Source organism: Petromyzon marinus, chromosome 54 (assembly GCF_048934315.1).
Source record: "Petromyzon marinus isolate PM22_M1 ecotype Great Lakes invasive population chromosome 54, UKy_Petmar_22M1.pri1.0, whole genome shotgun sequence".
In the NCBI taxonomy this organism is placed as follows: domain Eukaryota; kingdom Metazoa; phylum Chordata; class Hyperoartia; order Petromyzontiformes; family Petromyzontidae; genus Petromyzon; species Petromyzon marinus.
The window spans coordinates 588,448-603,685 of record NC_133720.1 but is presented as its reverse complement, the minus strand read 5'-3'; the positions used below and the strand labels follow the sequence as shown (position 1 = coordinate 603,685).

General features: G+C 53.7%; 1 protein-coding gene across 1 annotated transcript; it reads left to right on the top strand.

The window, feature by feature from the left end:
• The first annotated feature begins 2,131 nt into the window (after window positions 1-2,131).
• PTPN2 (protein tyrosine phosphatase non-receptor type 2) lies at window positions 2,132-15,011 on the top strand. Its single transcript, XM_032974623.2, has 10 exons — window positions 2,132-2,410; window positions 7,761-7,851; window positions 8,475-8,575; window positions 9,357-9,455; window positions 10,367-10,498; window positions 11,214-11,423; window positions 11,651-11,824; window positions 12,372-12,556; window positions 12,712-12,813; window positions 13,238-15,011. The coding sequence occupies exons 1-10, from the start codon at window positions 2,147-2,149 to the stop codon at window positions 13,248-13,250; spliced, it is 1,371 nt and encodes a 456-aa protein (XP_032830514.2). The 5' UTR covers window positions 2,132-2,146; the 3' UTR covers window positions 13,251-15,011.
• The last annotated feature ends 227 nt before the right edge of the window (window positions 15,012-15,238 follow it).

The following is a 15,238-nucleotide window of genomic DNA, read 5'->3' as shown; positions in this document are numbered from 1 at the left end:
CACTCCCTCACACACTCACTCATTCCCTCACACTCAATCATTCCCTCACACTCACTCATTCCCTCACACACTCACTCATTCCCTCACACACACTCATTCCCTCATACACTCACTCATTCCCTCACACACACTCACTCATTCCCTCACACACTCACCCCCGAACCCTTCACACTCTCACTCATTCCCTCACACACTCCCTCACACACACTCACTCATTCCCTCATACATTCACCTTTAACCCCTCACACACACTCACTCATTCCCTCATACACTCACCTTTAACCCCTCACACACACTCACTCATTCCCTTATACACTCACCCCTAACCCCTCACACACTGCCTCCCTCACACACACTCACTCATTCCCTCACACTCACCCCCTAACCCTTCACACACTCACTCATTCCCTCATACACTCACCCCTAACCCCTCACACACTGCCTCCCTCACACACACTCACTCATTCCCTCACACTCACCCCTAACCCCTCACACACTCACTCATTCCCTCATACACTCACCCCTAACCCCTCAGACACACTCACTCATTCCATCACACACTCACCCCTAACCCCTGACACACACTCACTCATTCCCTCACACTCACCCCCTAACCCCTCACACACACTCACTCATCCCCTCACACTCACCTCTAACCCCTCACACACACTCACTCATTCCCTCATACACTCACCATTAACCCCTCACACACTCACTCATTCCCTCACACACTCCCTCACACACTACCTCCCTCACACACACTCACTCATTCCCTCACACACTCACCCCTAACCCCTCACACACACTCACTCATTCCCTCATACACTCACCCCCTAACCCCTCACACACACTCACTCATTCCCTCACACTCACCCCTAACCCCTCACACACACTCACTCATTCCCTCATACACTCACCCCTAACCCCTCACACACACTCACTCATTCCCTCACACTCACCCCTAACCCCTCACACACACTCACTCATTCCCTCACACTCACCCTAACCCCTCACACACTCACTCATTCCCTCACACTCACCCCCTAACCCCTCACACACACTCACTCATTCCCTCACACTCACCCTAACCCCTCACACACTCACTCATTCCCTCACACACTCACCCCTAACCCCTCACACACACTCACTCATTCCCTCACACACTCACCCCTAACCCCTCACACACTCACTCATTCCCTCACACACTCACCCCTAACCCCTCACACACACTCACTCATTCCCTCACACACTCACCCCTAACCCCTCACACACTCACTCATTCCCTCATACACTCACCCCTAACCCCTCACACACACTCACTCATTCCCTCACACACTCACCCCTAACCCCTCACACACACTCACTCATTCCCTCACACTCACCCCTAACCCCTCACACACACTCACTCATTCCCTCACACTCACCCCTAACCCCTCACACACACTCACTCATTCCCTCACACACTCACCCCTAACCCCTCACACACACTCACTCATTCCCTCACACACTCACCCCTAACCCCTCACACACACTCACTCATTCCCTCATACACTCACCCCTAACCCCTCACACACACTCACTCATTCCCTCACACACTCACCCCTAACCCCTCACACACACTCACTCATTCCCACACACTCACCCCCTAACCCCTCACACACACTCACTCATTCCCTCACACTCACCCCTAACCCCTCACACACACTCACTCATTCCCTCACACTCACCCCCTAACCCTTCACACACACTCACTCATTCCCTCATACACTCACTCATTCCCTCACACACCCTAACCCCTCACACACACTCACTCATTCCCTCACACACTCACCCCCTAACCCCTCACACACACTCACTCATTCCCTCACACTCACCCCTAACCCCTCACACACACTCACTCATTCCCTCACACACTCACCCCTACCCCTCACACACACTCACTCATTCCCTCACACACTCACCCCTAACCCCTCACACACACTCACTCATTCCCTCACACACTCACCCCCTAACCCCTCACACACACTCACTCATGGTGACTTCAGTACTAAGTTACTCTCAATTCCCGGAACGAAAGGGGCGGGGCTGGGGGGGGATGAGTGTGGGGGGTGCCCAGCCCGCCCCCCATCCCCCCCCCCTCTCGCGCATGCGCAGTACGGCCCGGCGGGGGCTGAGGCCGGCTATGGAAGCGGTGGCGGCGCCGCGCGTCCCCGTGCGGGACCCGGACCCGGACCCCCGCGGAGCCCCCCACGGAGCCCCCCACGGGGGACACAATGGGGACTCTGGGACCCCGCAGCCGCGGAGTTGGGGCTCCGCGAGGTCGACTTTCCGCCCGGCGGGGTCTCCCTGCGCCATGGAGCAGGAATTCCGCGAGATCGACGCGAAGGGAGAGTGGAGCCGGGTCTACCAGGTACCGATGGGGACCCAGAGGGGACTTAAAGGGAACCTGGAGGGAGCTGGGATGCCTCATGGGGACCTGGAAGGGTCCGAATTCTGAGATGAATCAGAGATACTCAGAGTTGACTGAGAGGAGACTTGAGGGGGCCGTCTGCCGTGTGGTCTCCAAAGGGTATCGAGGTCCAATAGGGACCTGGGGTACCTAAAAGGGAACCTGGGGATGATATACAGGGGACCAGGTACGGAGTGTACACAGAGTGGACAGGGGACCACGAGGAAACCTGGGATCGCTAAAAGTGACCGGTTAAGACCCTGAGGGGTCGGGAGAGGGATAAAGATGCAACCATCTATCTAGGGGTCCAAAGGAGCCCTCAGGGGACCCAACCCTGGGGGGACCCAATCCTGAGGGGACCCAATCCTGAGGGGACCGAGCCCTGAGGGGACCCAATCCTGAGGGGACTCAATCCTGAGGGGACCCAGCCCTGAGGGGACCCAATCCTGAGGGGACCCAACCCTGAGGGGACCCAACCCTGGGGGGACCCAATCCTGAGGGGACCCAATCCTGAGGGGACTCAACCCTGAGGGGACCTAGCCCTGAGGGGACCCAACCCTGAGGGGACTCAACCCTGAGGGGACCCAGCCCTGAGGGGACCCAACCCTGAGGGGACCCAGCCCTCAGGGGACCCAGCCCTGAGGGGACCCATCCCTGAGGGGACTCAGCCCTGAGGGGACCCAGCCCTGAGGGGACCCAGCCCTGAGGGGACCCAGCCCTCAGGGGACTCAGCCCTGAGGGGACCCAATCCTGAGGGGGCTCAGCCCTGACGGGACCCAGCCCTGAGGGGACCCAACCCTGAGGGGACCCAGCCCTCAGGGGACCCAGCCCTGAGGGGACCCAACACTGAGGGGACCCAACACTGAGGGGCACTGAAGGGGTCCCAGCCCTGAGGGGACTCAACCCTGAGGGGCACTGAAGGGGACCCGATGATAACTTTTGGGGAGCAGAGGGAACCAGGGGGGCTGGGAATCGGGAATACGTAGTGCCTCATCTGGGACCTCGATTCCCCGGCCACTCAGGAATCCCTGAGCCGCCTCATCACTGCACGCCCTCGTTACATGTAACGCGTTACATTTGTTCACTATCACTCGTTACATGTAACTCGTTACATTTGTTCACTATCACACGTTACATGTAACGCGTTACATTTCCTCACTAGCACTCGTTACATGTAACTCGTTACATTTGTTCACTATCACTCGTTACATGTAACTCGTTACATTTGTTCACTATCACTCTTTACATGTAACGCGTTATATTTGTTCACTATCACCCGTTACATGTAACTCGTTACATTTGTTCACTATCACTCGTTACATGTAACTCGTTACATTTGTTCACTATCACTCGTTACATGTAACTCGTTACATTTGTTCACTATCACTCGTTACATGTAACTCGTTACATTTGTTCACTATCACTCGTTGCATGTAACTCGTTACATTTGTTCACTATCACTCGTTACATGTAACTCGTTACATTTGTTCACTATCACTCGTTACATTTGTTCACTATCACTCGTTACATGTGTGCACTACGGTGGCATTGTCACGTGCTAAACGTAGGTAGGTTGGCGAATTTAGTTACATTTGGTCACTCTCACACTTTACATTTGCCTAATGATCTACTGATGTTGCGGGTCTTGTGTGGACAGTGGTGCACGAGTACAAATTAACACAAACTTAACACATTCTGTCAATTCTATCTTGCGCATGATGGCAATATGTTCAGGAAGTCTGCCAGCCACGACGAGAGGGCTTCAGGAGATAATTCGTGGAGTTGTTTCTGTTCCTCCTCCACTGAAGAAGCCCAGACTCCTACCGTAGTTGACTACATAGTGTCAAAAAACACTCTTCTACCTGTGTGGCCTCTCTGTGTGCTGCTGCGAAGGCCCGTTTGCCCGAAACGTCGCCCGGTATATACTGGCAAATTTTAAGGCCACGTCACAGTGTTAGTAGTGACGGGTGTGCCGAGTTTTGTTTTTGCTCTTTGGGGTGATTTCAAGTCGAGCTACATTTGTGTGGAGACACCGAGAGTCGAAGGAGAGGAAGTTGACGCGAGGGGGGGGAGGGGCTGCCCGGTCTCACATTCCCCGTAATTGCTCACCAATTCGTGCGTTGAAGTTTAACAAACACAGACATAATAAAGTTACATCTATAGGACATTTTTTGCCAGGATCCAAAATTATGAAAAATAAGAATAGGGTTTTATCCTTCCTGACAATAAAACAGGTGTTAAGATGTTAACATACCAAATAGATACCTTGTTCAAGGTGTCAAACATGCATGTTTTGCCACGAGTATGTGTGTGGGTTAATGCAGACTACGCCTTGCAAAAGGTACCTATTTGGTGTCTGAACATCTTGACACCTGATTTAATGCCGGAAAGGATAAAACCTATTCTTATTTTTCTACTTTTTAAAAATAAAGTTAGATGTTATTCACTTCACTGTTCAATGTAAGAATCTACCATAGTTACACAGGGAAATCAGCTGAAGGTTCAGTGAACCGACGCATAGATTTAATATCGGTTGTAATTAAGGCTCGAGACACTCATCGAATCGCCTGCTTGCGAATCGATTGACCGAGCACAAGGATGAGACAGCATTGGTACTCACTTAACACTTTCCCAGACCACCGTCTTAGTTGGGGTTAATGATGACTGTGGTTGGTGTGTGTGGGCGCTTGTTTCGTCGGTTTGCGTGTGTGTGCGTGTGACAGGCAGGCGGTTGTGCGTGGTTTTTGTTGTGTGGCTGTTGTCTCAATGGATGAGGTGGTTGCGTGCGTGACAGGCAGACGTTTGTGGTCGAATCCCGGTATCATCATCGCCAGGAATTTTTCTGTGAGATTCTTGGAAAAATCGGATTAGCCAACCGTGCGACCCTTGACCCCCACTTAGTCTGCATGCTCTCCCCGTTTACCCGGACGCCACTCCTTATTCGTATGAACACGCATGCTGCAACGTTGAACACTCGTGCTGCAACTTGCCACTGGCTCGCACGTTGCACACTTCTTCCTCCCCTCGGATTGCGGTGTCATTCTCCTGACGTGGCCAGTTGCGAGTCCCACGGGCCGAGCGGTCGCGCAATTGCCACATCTTGCAGAGGATCACGGTTCTATTCCAACGGCTGCTTTGGTTACTACTGTGGGTGCATTGACATGGAGACGGTAGCGATCCCGTGACGTCATCAGGACTTTCAGTTTTTAGTTTATTTGATTTTTTTCTTCAGGGATGATCCTGTATAGCCAGTTTATCTGCTATTTTACAAGGTAGATCTGTGGTGGGTGAGCACAGTAGCAGGAATAAAAACATCAACATTGCAGAGAACGAGTATAGGGTCCTTTTGGAATATTACACAACGAACAAAGAAGGTGTAAAAAGGCCATAAACTAATCACACAAGAATAAAAAACAGCGACAAAATCATTCACGTACAGGTTGTTAAGTTGATTGTTACATCGCTGGATTGTGAGAGGTGGCGGCGGCTTGGAGAGGACGTCATGCAGTAGTAGATAGAGCATGGCTGATGATTACGACGACGATGCATGAATGAAAAGTGACATACCAACACTCCTATAGATGCATGTTCTCAATCGGGGCATTCGGGCTGCCAAAACGTGGACTTGAAACGCAGGCTATGGCAAAGGCCACGAGAGAGCTGAGCTTCACAGTGAAACGTGGAGAGGATGCACGCTGGGAATTTCACCGTGGGGGAAACTTGGAATGGAGAAGACGTGCAAGTTAGAGACACCACCATCTCGGCCGTTGAGAAAAGTGGGCTCAGCCAGGATGCATCGCATATGGAAGGGATGATGGCTGACAGATGAGACCGGTGACGGAACGGCAGCCAACGGGGGTGGTGGTGTGAGTGGGACGGATTGTGACATTCCAGGGCCGGGTGCGACAAGGCTGGACAAAAAGCATTAGGTGGACATCATTTTGGTCATCTCTTCCATCAGCACAATTTTTTTTCATTGCACAACCCTTTCTCCACTGCTGGATGAAGTTCCCCCTCCTTTGCCATTCAGGTCTCCCCCTTTACCGCTACTCCCCCTCCTTGAGGATTTACGTGTATGCTTTTTGTTTGAGTTGGTAAGTGAGGGACTAAGTCTCCCCCCATGCATTCTCGTTGGCTGTGGTTGGAGCTTACGTCGCGGTCGGGGTGAAATTGTTATCTCACAACGAACAACAGATACCGACTTTGCTGTGTCCCCGGGGATAGTGTCTGAGTCGTCTCGATTGAGGAAAATTATCGATTTCCCGGAAAAGTGTAAAGAGCCAAAACGTTTTGTTTTACATGGTCCACCAATGATGTGATTATAATAACGATAAGAATGTTATTTGCACGAGGTTTTGTGTGCGGCGAGTAGAGGCTGTAACACTCTTTCACGGTCTCATCACGACTCGCATGGATTCTTGAGCCCGAGAATTGATGTGAGTCACGGGTCGTTTTTTATGTAAATTGCTTTGAGATATTTCGATATGAAAGGCGCTTTATAGAATAAAGATTATACTTATTAATGACTGCGGTGTTAACAATAAACTGATTGTTTAATTGAATCGCAATCCTGAATTGCGATGGATGGAATTAGTACCCTCCTCACTATGACAATAGTTAACTCTGTGGTGTAGCTTGTAGCGAACAAGAACGTGGATATCTGTAATAATCACCGGCATTGTGAAGCATCACGTGAAGTGTTATTCTTCGTCATGCTAGAACCAGCTTGTTTGACGAAATTGCAAGGTATGTGTCCCGACGCAGCACTTCCTCTGAAAGGGAGGCTCCTGGTCCCAGCAGGGCCTCGCCCCCTCTTGTATAAAGGAATTGTTATTTGTGTTCCCCTCCGTCATGAGCCTCCCAGCCGCGGAGTGCCAAGACACCCGGGTTCCAGGAATCCTGCGCTCAACCGTTTCACAGAAATGCTCCCATGAAACGGCTGCGCGGTTATAGTAGTAGTAGCGCCGCGGTGGCATTTGCATTGGCATGGGTTTGTGCCATCGTCGCACTGAGCTAGTAGCGAGGGAGGGCGACGCTCGGCCGCGATAAGCCAACTGATTGGACAGGCAGAGATTCCAACTGATGGACACGTGAACGATCGTGGGTGAGACTGAAGAATCCTCATCGTGAGACTTGAGAATCATCGCGGTGAGACTTGAGAATCATCGTACAAAGAAGTCGTCGTCCCAGTTTGATGGGGAGTTTATTCGATGCCTTGTTTCAAACCGCGATTACCCTTGCCCTTCCATGCTCCTCACACCACCGCCTCCGCTCTCATTCACCGCGCCCCTCCGCCCCGTGCTATCGGCAGGAGCTGCGCCAGGAGTCGGCCGTCTACCCCTACAAGGCCGCCAAGCGGCCCGAGAACAGCCGGCGCAACCGCTATCGCGACGTCAGCCCCTGTGAGTGGACGCGCGGGGCGTCGCCGCTCGCACGGCGCTACAAGCCAGGCCTCGGTAGCCCCCTTGTATGTGGCTGCCTGTATCCCAGGTCCTCACCTGTTCCATCTGTATGGGACGGTGTGTTGTTGCCCCACGCATGCGTGGGTTTTTTCCATGTACTACGGTTTCCTCCTACATGCAAACACTCCTTAACTCGCTGAAAACATGTTCATATTAGTGCGCCGGCTCACATCGTGACTCCTGCCTTGCTGCTTCTCTGTGGTTGCTCCACGCGCCTCTGAGTCCTTTTCACTGTTCGAGAGTGAGCAAATATTGTGCGGTGCGTTACAAGTTGACGTTATTGTTAGTGGGGTGTGTTGTGGCACAGGTGCCGCATCCGTCAAACATCATCTCAGTCAATGCATAACACCTGGATCTGTCCTGTAACCTCCCACCCACCCCTTCATGTACCGTGCAGGCCTTCATAGGTTCTCATGGATACCACTTGCCCCGACATCCTGTGTAGGCTACATGGGCAATCTGTCATCGGTGTGTGTATGTACATGTGCTCGCACACACGACACACAGCACACATGCATTACCTTATTACAACTGTGACCTCCACCCCCCCCCCCCCTTCCCAGTTGACCACAGCCGTGTGCGGCTGCAGAGGGGAGATGGCGACTACATCAATGCCAGCCTGGTGCAGGTGCCACAAGCTCAACGCAGCTACATCCTGGCGCAGGTGACCACTAGGTCAGGTCAATCCCACCTGGGGTCGCCACTGGGTGAACCACCCGGCGGTGGTGGTGCCCACCCCTTAAAGCCCGGGCCGAAACGTCGTGAGAATTTTATTGTTTTATTTTATTATTTTATTCTCATTCTACGTGACTTTACCGAAAGAACCAAAGAAGATGAATCCTTGCAGTCACGAAAGCTTTAAATCGAAATTTAACCCCAAGAAGTCACTGGGGGTCGACGGATAGACGCTACCAAGTCGTCAAGAATATTACCGCTAGACAAAGATCCCCCTGGATAGCCTTCACCAGACTTGGGACAAGTGCTGCTAGCAAAGCATCTAAGGGGGTAGGTGGCCAAAGTGGGTGGGTGGCAAGCATCACCCCAGTGCTAATTTTTTTATACACGCTACACCAAGTACTCATATAAGGCTGATTCGAGCTAGGGGACCAGTTCAGATATTTGTCACCGATGTTGGCCGTGAGCGGGAATCGAACTCGGGTCGCCGGGTTCATAGCGCAGCAAGAGAACCACCAGGCCACCGCTTCCCAAACCGCTAGATACAGGATGCTTCACACACACCTCGAATCGCTCCCGCATCTCCGTCACGTTCGTGGCAACGCTGTCACTCGGGGAAACCCGGACGTTTTGCTCGGCCTGGCGACAAACTCGCTGGGTTGGCAACGCTGCCTCCTGGGCTACGGGGTACTACCAGGTCTGCCAGCTGCACTCGTTCGTGGGATGCGCCACCTTTCCCTCCCACCCCGTCCCCTGCCCTGTGCCCGCAGGCCCCGCTGCCCAACACGTGCGGACACTTCTGGCAGATGGTGTGGGAGCAGAAGTCTCGCGCCATCGTGATGCTGAACCGCACGGTAGAGAATAACGTGGTGAGACCCGCGCCCATTTACTGCTCGTCGTCATCCTCATTGTAGTGAGCCACGGTCTTTCCACTGCTGGACAAAGGCCTTCCCACGCCGTCGCCTGCGACACCACAATTCATCTCGCTGTGGCGCATGAACTCAGTGTGGTCTCGGCGCTCCGTCTTGGCGCTGGTTGTCATCTCAGAGCCGTGCTCCCTCCTTTGGCTGCCATACCATCTCCAGCTCTCGATACGCATATGAGCGGCTCGATTTTGTCAAGAATAAATTGTTTTTAAACTCCTTGTCCGTTCGATGTCATGAGTTCCCCTAGCCCCTGTGACCATTAGAGGCCGCGCAACACTGAATACAACTTGGGGCCAGTTCCAGTTTGTGATCGTGTCATTTATAATTAATTGCAGGCGCAATGTATTTGTGACTGTAATCTCGTGTGGCAACGTGGCTGTAATTATCCTTGATCCCAGTAGTTCGATCCACCGATGCCCAGTAGTTCGATCCACCGAACTACTGGGCAGAGTGGACCGTTGATCATACAGCCGGGCTACACTCCAGATTGTTGGAGTAATCAATTACTCTTCCGATCATTGGTTCGATCTCTCAACTTATCAAATAAACACGAGCGACATGCATACGAGCGGCTCAATTTTGTTCCCACGCATGCCACTGGATGGGAGGTGGTGCGCGGGGCTTCTGGGGTGCGAGTGGAAGGGAGGGGGTTAAAGTGGCCTGAGTAATCGGCCACAACGCAATTTCGTTGATTATATTATAAGTTTCAGCCAAGTAATCGGCTTAAAATCAACCAATGTATGGCCGCGGTGTGGGAAGGCCTACGTCCGGCAGTGGATAGGCCATTGCTCACTATGGCTGTAGTTAATCGTGGCCGTCTGTGCCCCACCACTCCTTGCACATTGTGTGCTCAGAAAAAGTGTGAGCAATACTGGCCCAAGCGGAGGGACGCACCCAAGAGCTTCCGCGACTCCTCGGTCACGCTACTGGGCGAGGAGCGCACGCCCTTCTTCACCGTCCGCGAGCTCCAGCTACACTTCCTGCCGGTGCGTGCATGTGTTCGCTCGTGTGTGTGTCTGGGGAGCGGTAGTGTAGCGATTAACGCGCTGCACCACGAACCTGGCCACCCGAGTTTGATTCTCGCTCACGGCCAACATCAGTGCCGATTATCTCAACTGGTCCTGGGCCTCCCTTCGCCTCAAATGAGTACCTGCTCGTACGCCATTCTGACCTTCACAGGTGCTCGCTAACAGCACTTGCCACAACAGTCTGTTAAGGCTATACAGGGGATCTTTGTGTGCGTGCATGTATGAACGTGTATGTAAAATTTACAGACGTTACATTGAGGGATACATTTAAAAAATCACACGTGAACTTGAACAAGAGAATAATACGTGAAAACAATTACAGAAACAGTAAAAATTTCTACAGAGAGGATAAATTACACTTGCAAATTCACAATTAAACCACAGTTGCAAGTCGTAGTTGCAAATATGGTCAAGTGGTACTCATTGTGACGCTGGCACACGCGGCCTACGCTATGGTGCATAACATTGCAGGGTCTTTAATGTTCACTGTTAAGTAGATGGCGTGTAGTATTTATGGTAACTGCACTCACAGTATTAACCGGGGCGGCCACGGGTCCCGAACCGCGAACCTCCGCAATAAGCGCCGAGCGCGCTCCTGGTCGGCCACGGCGGCGCCACCCCCACCGTTGCTGGCGCGCGAGTCAATGCCCACGTCACGGCTTTCCCCATGCAGGCCGGAGAGACTCGGAAGGTTCTGCACTTCCACTACACCATGTGGCCCGACTTTGGAGTCCCAGAATCCCCCACGCACTTCCTCGACTTCCTCTTCCGGGTCAGGGCCTCGGCGTCGCTGTCGCCGGAGCTCGGGCCGCTGGTCGTGCACTGCAGCGCTGGGATCGGCCGCTCGGGGACGTTCTGCCTGGTGGACACGTGCCTGGCGCTGGTACGACGCGAGACGGGCCGGCGCCGGCTCCACCGTGACACGCGCGGCTTCGCTCGCGTCTCGGCCCGGCCTCGTTCGGCGAGCGAACGATAAAGCGAGCGGCGAGGCAGCGTTAAATTCGTGTTACGTAATGAGCGAGTGAAATGATTCGTCGATGTATGTCCATGGGCGAAATGTCATCTTTTTTTCACCGGAAGCCGGGGCGCGTCGGCGCGTCTCTCCCACAGGTGGAGCGCACGCGCGAGGGTCTCGTCCCCCCGGATGTGCGCCAGGTGCTGCTGCAGATGCGGCATGCACGCATGGGGCTCATCCAGACGCCCGAGCAGCTCCGCTTCTCCTATCTGGCCATCCTGGAGGGCGCGCGCGCTGCCCTGCCATCAGCAGCGGCGGTTCTGCCTAAGGTGCCGAATCTCTTTGTAATTTTCTTGGAAAAGTAGGATTGGCAAAACACGACCCTTCACCCCGCTCACTGCGTGTTTTCTCCCCATTTACCCGGACGCTGCTACTCGTTTGCTTGAACACGCGTGTTGCAACGATGAACATGCGTGCTGCCACGCCCTCACGTGTTGCATTTGCTTCGTTCACTGGGAATGCGGTGTCATTCTCCCCACCTGGACGGTTGCAGGTCGCATCGGCTGAGCGGGCACGCGATTGCCGCATCTTGCAGAGGATCGCGGATCGAGCCTCTCGGCTGCCCTGGTTAATACCGGGGGTGTATTAACCATGAATGCTGCAGCGCACTGTGTGCCACACGGCGGACGATAGAGATCCCATCACATTATTTGAAATGTGGAAGGAGATGTGTGCCGGTGTCGTGCCCCAAATTTTCCAAATTGGAAATCTTCACTCTCAAATTACTCAAATGAGGAACCTTCCGTCGTGATAGCCTCGCGCTTTAAGAATGGCACAAATACCAAATGTAATTCTCATAATTTTACTTGCTGAAAGGAGTGTGGAGCTGAGGGAGCGGAGGGAGAACGGTTGGGAGAGCAGGCGCTGGCAACCGTGGCTGTGCGGGGCAGCGACGGCGAGGCCGGTGGTGCCACGGGTGAAGCCGACAATGCCGGGGTCACGTGGTGGTCACATGGTGCGGTGGAGAGGGTGGCCCCAAGGGAGGATGACGAGCGGCAAAGGTGAGGTTTCTTATAACCTCCTTGTCCCTCACCTCTTCATCCTCACCTTCCCATCTTCACCTCCCTGCCCTCACCTCCCATTTCTCTTCACTACCCCAGAGACGTTCGTGAGGGCGACTCGACTAATGTTGCCACATTCCTCTCTGCTTGTGAAGGGACAACGCGAGTGACGCGGAGAGCAGGAGCATCAAGCGGAAGTTGGATTCTCCTCCTCTGCAGCTTCCGGACGAAGATGGAGGAGAGAGCAGTTGTAAGAGGTGCGTGCAGCAGTCACTTCCTCCGCACCGCCCTCCTCTTCGCTTTCCCTCCCTGCCCGGCCCAACCCGCCACCCCAGACAACAACCACAAGCGCCATTCGCCACCAAGTGGCAGTGATGTCACCACGGCGCTTGTGCCAGGGGAAGTGCAACGCCACCCTTGGCACACGCGTGTTTCTGCGCGGGATGCTGGATTGAGTGGGTTTCCCACCTTTGGCAGGCAACGTGGGGTGGCTGCCATTGTTAAAGCAGCCCAAGTAATCGGCCTCACTTCGTACTGGCGATTGTGATATTTATTCCATTAGCGCCGAGTTGTCTCGGCGCTAATGGAAACATGGTCACTGTTGATCATCGCCAGTACGCCCGCTGGTCTTTTACCGTGCCATCCCTGCGACTCTTGTGTCCGCGTGTCTCCCCACTCCAGGTTGCGGCCCTAGCCCTCGCTACGTTGGCCGGCACTCGGCCCATGACAACGGCGGGCGGTGGCATGCACGCCACGCAACGAAATTACCGTGGCGGCAGCAGCAGCTTGGCCCGGGGCACTACCACGGGCATGATGCGCCGCAAGGAAAGGCGGCTTCCAGGGAACCTTGAGCAGGCGAAGTGAAGGGAGATTTTTCTGTTTGTGTCAAAGAGCTTCTGCAGCAATGGTGTGGGGTCTGCAGAAGCATCCAGGTTCCACTCCTCCATCTCCTCCTCCTTTGCTTTCTCCTCCTCCTGCTGCGGCTACCGCTGCTGCTGCTATTTGACGCGGCCCCAAGTTTCAAGAGCGGGGCAATGTGAATGCTCCACGTGTGTTTTTTTTAATGATTGACAGCTTGCCCAGACAGCCAGACTAAGAGAGGGCACCACTAAAGTCGGACTTCTGCCTCTGCTGGGCGCGGGATGGAAGAGGGGGTGGACCGGAGCTGTGTCGAGGTGCGACGATGCGGTTTTCCCAAGACTGCTGTGTTTTGTACTAGTGTTATTTTTCTATCGGCCTCAGGTTTTGTCACCATGCTCGTTAGCGGTAATGAATTGGCTAGTGGCGGGGTCCTGGCTGGGGAGTCGGGCCCCGCCCTCGCTCGGGGAAGGAGGGACCGGGGTGCGGAAGGGTATTTATCCCCCGGTAAGGAAAGTGAAGTTGCTTGTGAAGGGCGTGTGTGGGGAATCTTGGAATGTTTTGCGAGTGCTTGTTTGCATGTGAACCTTGGTAGTGGTGGTGCGAGCGGCGTGGTGTGTGTAGTGAGTGCTATCGTAAAGCACTGGTATTGTGATGTCACAAGTCATGTGACTCGTGCCAAGTCAGCCCGTGGTGTCGGCGGCTGCTGGCCCCGTGATCTCTCATCGCCAACCGCTGCCACGACTTGGCGTACCGGCGTCTCCAGTCGACTCGGTGCACTGCCGATGTGCTCATGGGTCACAACTTTGAGCCACATCCACTGCACAAGCCATGGCAGAGGTGGCTATACCTGATGATGATGCATAAATGGAAAGTTAAAAACTCTGAGCAGTGTGCGGCAACTGTGGTCACCACCCAGCACAGGACCATGGGGTGTGTAACGACTCGATGCCGATTCACATAGTCATCACAGTCACGGTTCACCACGCTGCTCCTCTGGATGCAATTATCTGACTCCACCACCTCGGTGTAAAATTCCAGCTCTTGCACGACATCAACATCAGCCATACGAAATGATAAGATTTCCTATTATAAATCACAACTGCCTTTCGGCACTAAGTGGTGGTGACGTCACCACTATAAATCACTCGCACTTGTACACAAGCCCAGCGGGTGTAGCCAGATTGCCTTGGATCAGGCTTAAAAGACCCGCGCGTGGCTATGGTGGTTTTTGCACGGTGTTGGTCTGCACGCGACCCCTGCTACACGTGAAGCTGCCCAGCAAACAGTGCAGGTTGTAGAGGGCGGGGATTGCAAACGTTTGTGGCAAGTTTGAGCACCCTGCTGGTGCGAGCGGTATTGGTGGTGCGAGTGCTCTGATGGCGTAGCTGTTGTGTTGGTGTGAGTGTAGTTGGTGGTCTCAGTGTTGTGATGGTGTGAATGCCATGATTGTGTGCGTTGTTTTTTCGGTTTGAGAGTTGGTTGTGGTGGTGTGACTTCGTTCTCCTGGTGTTGCCAGCGCAGGACCTTTCTCGGTTCCAGCCTCTTGGTGGAAATGTGGATGATGCTTGCGAAATAAAGAAACATTCCAACTACACCCCCCCCCCCACTCTCCTGCACCCTCATTACATCGCGATGCCATTCCACAGTTGAGTGGCGGCGCGGGCTCAAAGGTTGTCTGAAACTAAACACCAAATTAAATCTGAACGCTGAGCTGACCATTACGGAGATCTCTGTTTAAGTCCGGGTTCCACCCACTTCTCAGGAAACTGTTCTCAAATGCAGGGAGTTGTTGGTCTCAGCCCGGTCGCCAATGACTGCACA

Coding starts and splice junctions, on each gene's coding strand:
- PTPN2 (XM_032974623.2), top strand. CDS start 2,147: ATGCGCAGTACGGCCCGGCGGGGGCTGAGGCCGGCTATGGAAGCGGTG. Junction 2,411..7,760: donor AGTGGAGCCGGGTCTACCAG/GTACCGATGGGG, acceptor TGCTATCGGCAG/GAGCTGCGCCAGGAGTCGGC. Junction 9,456..10,366: donor GCACGGTAGAGAATAACGTG/GTGAGACCCGCG, acceptor TTGTGTGCTCAG/AAAAAGTGTGAGCAATACTG.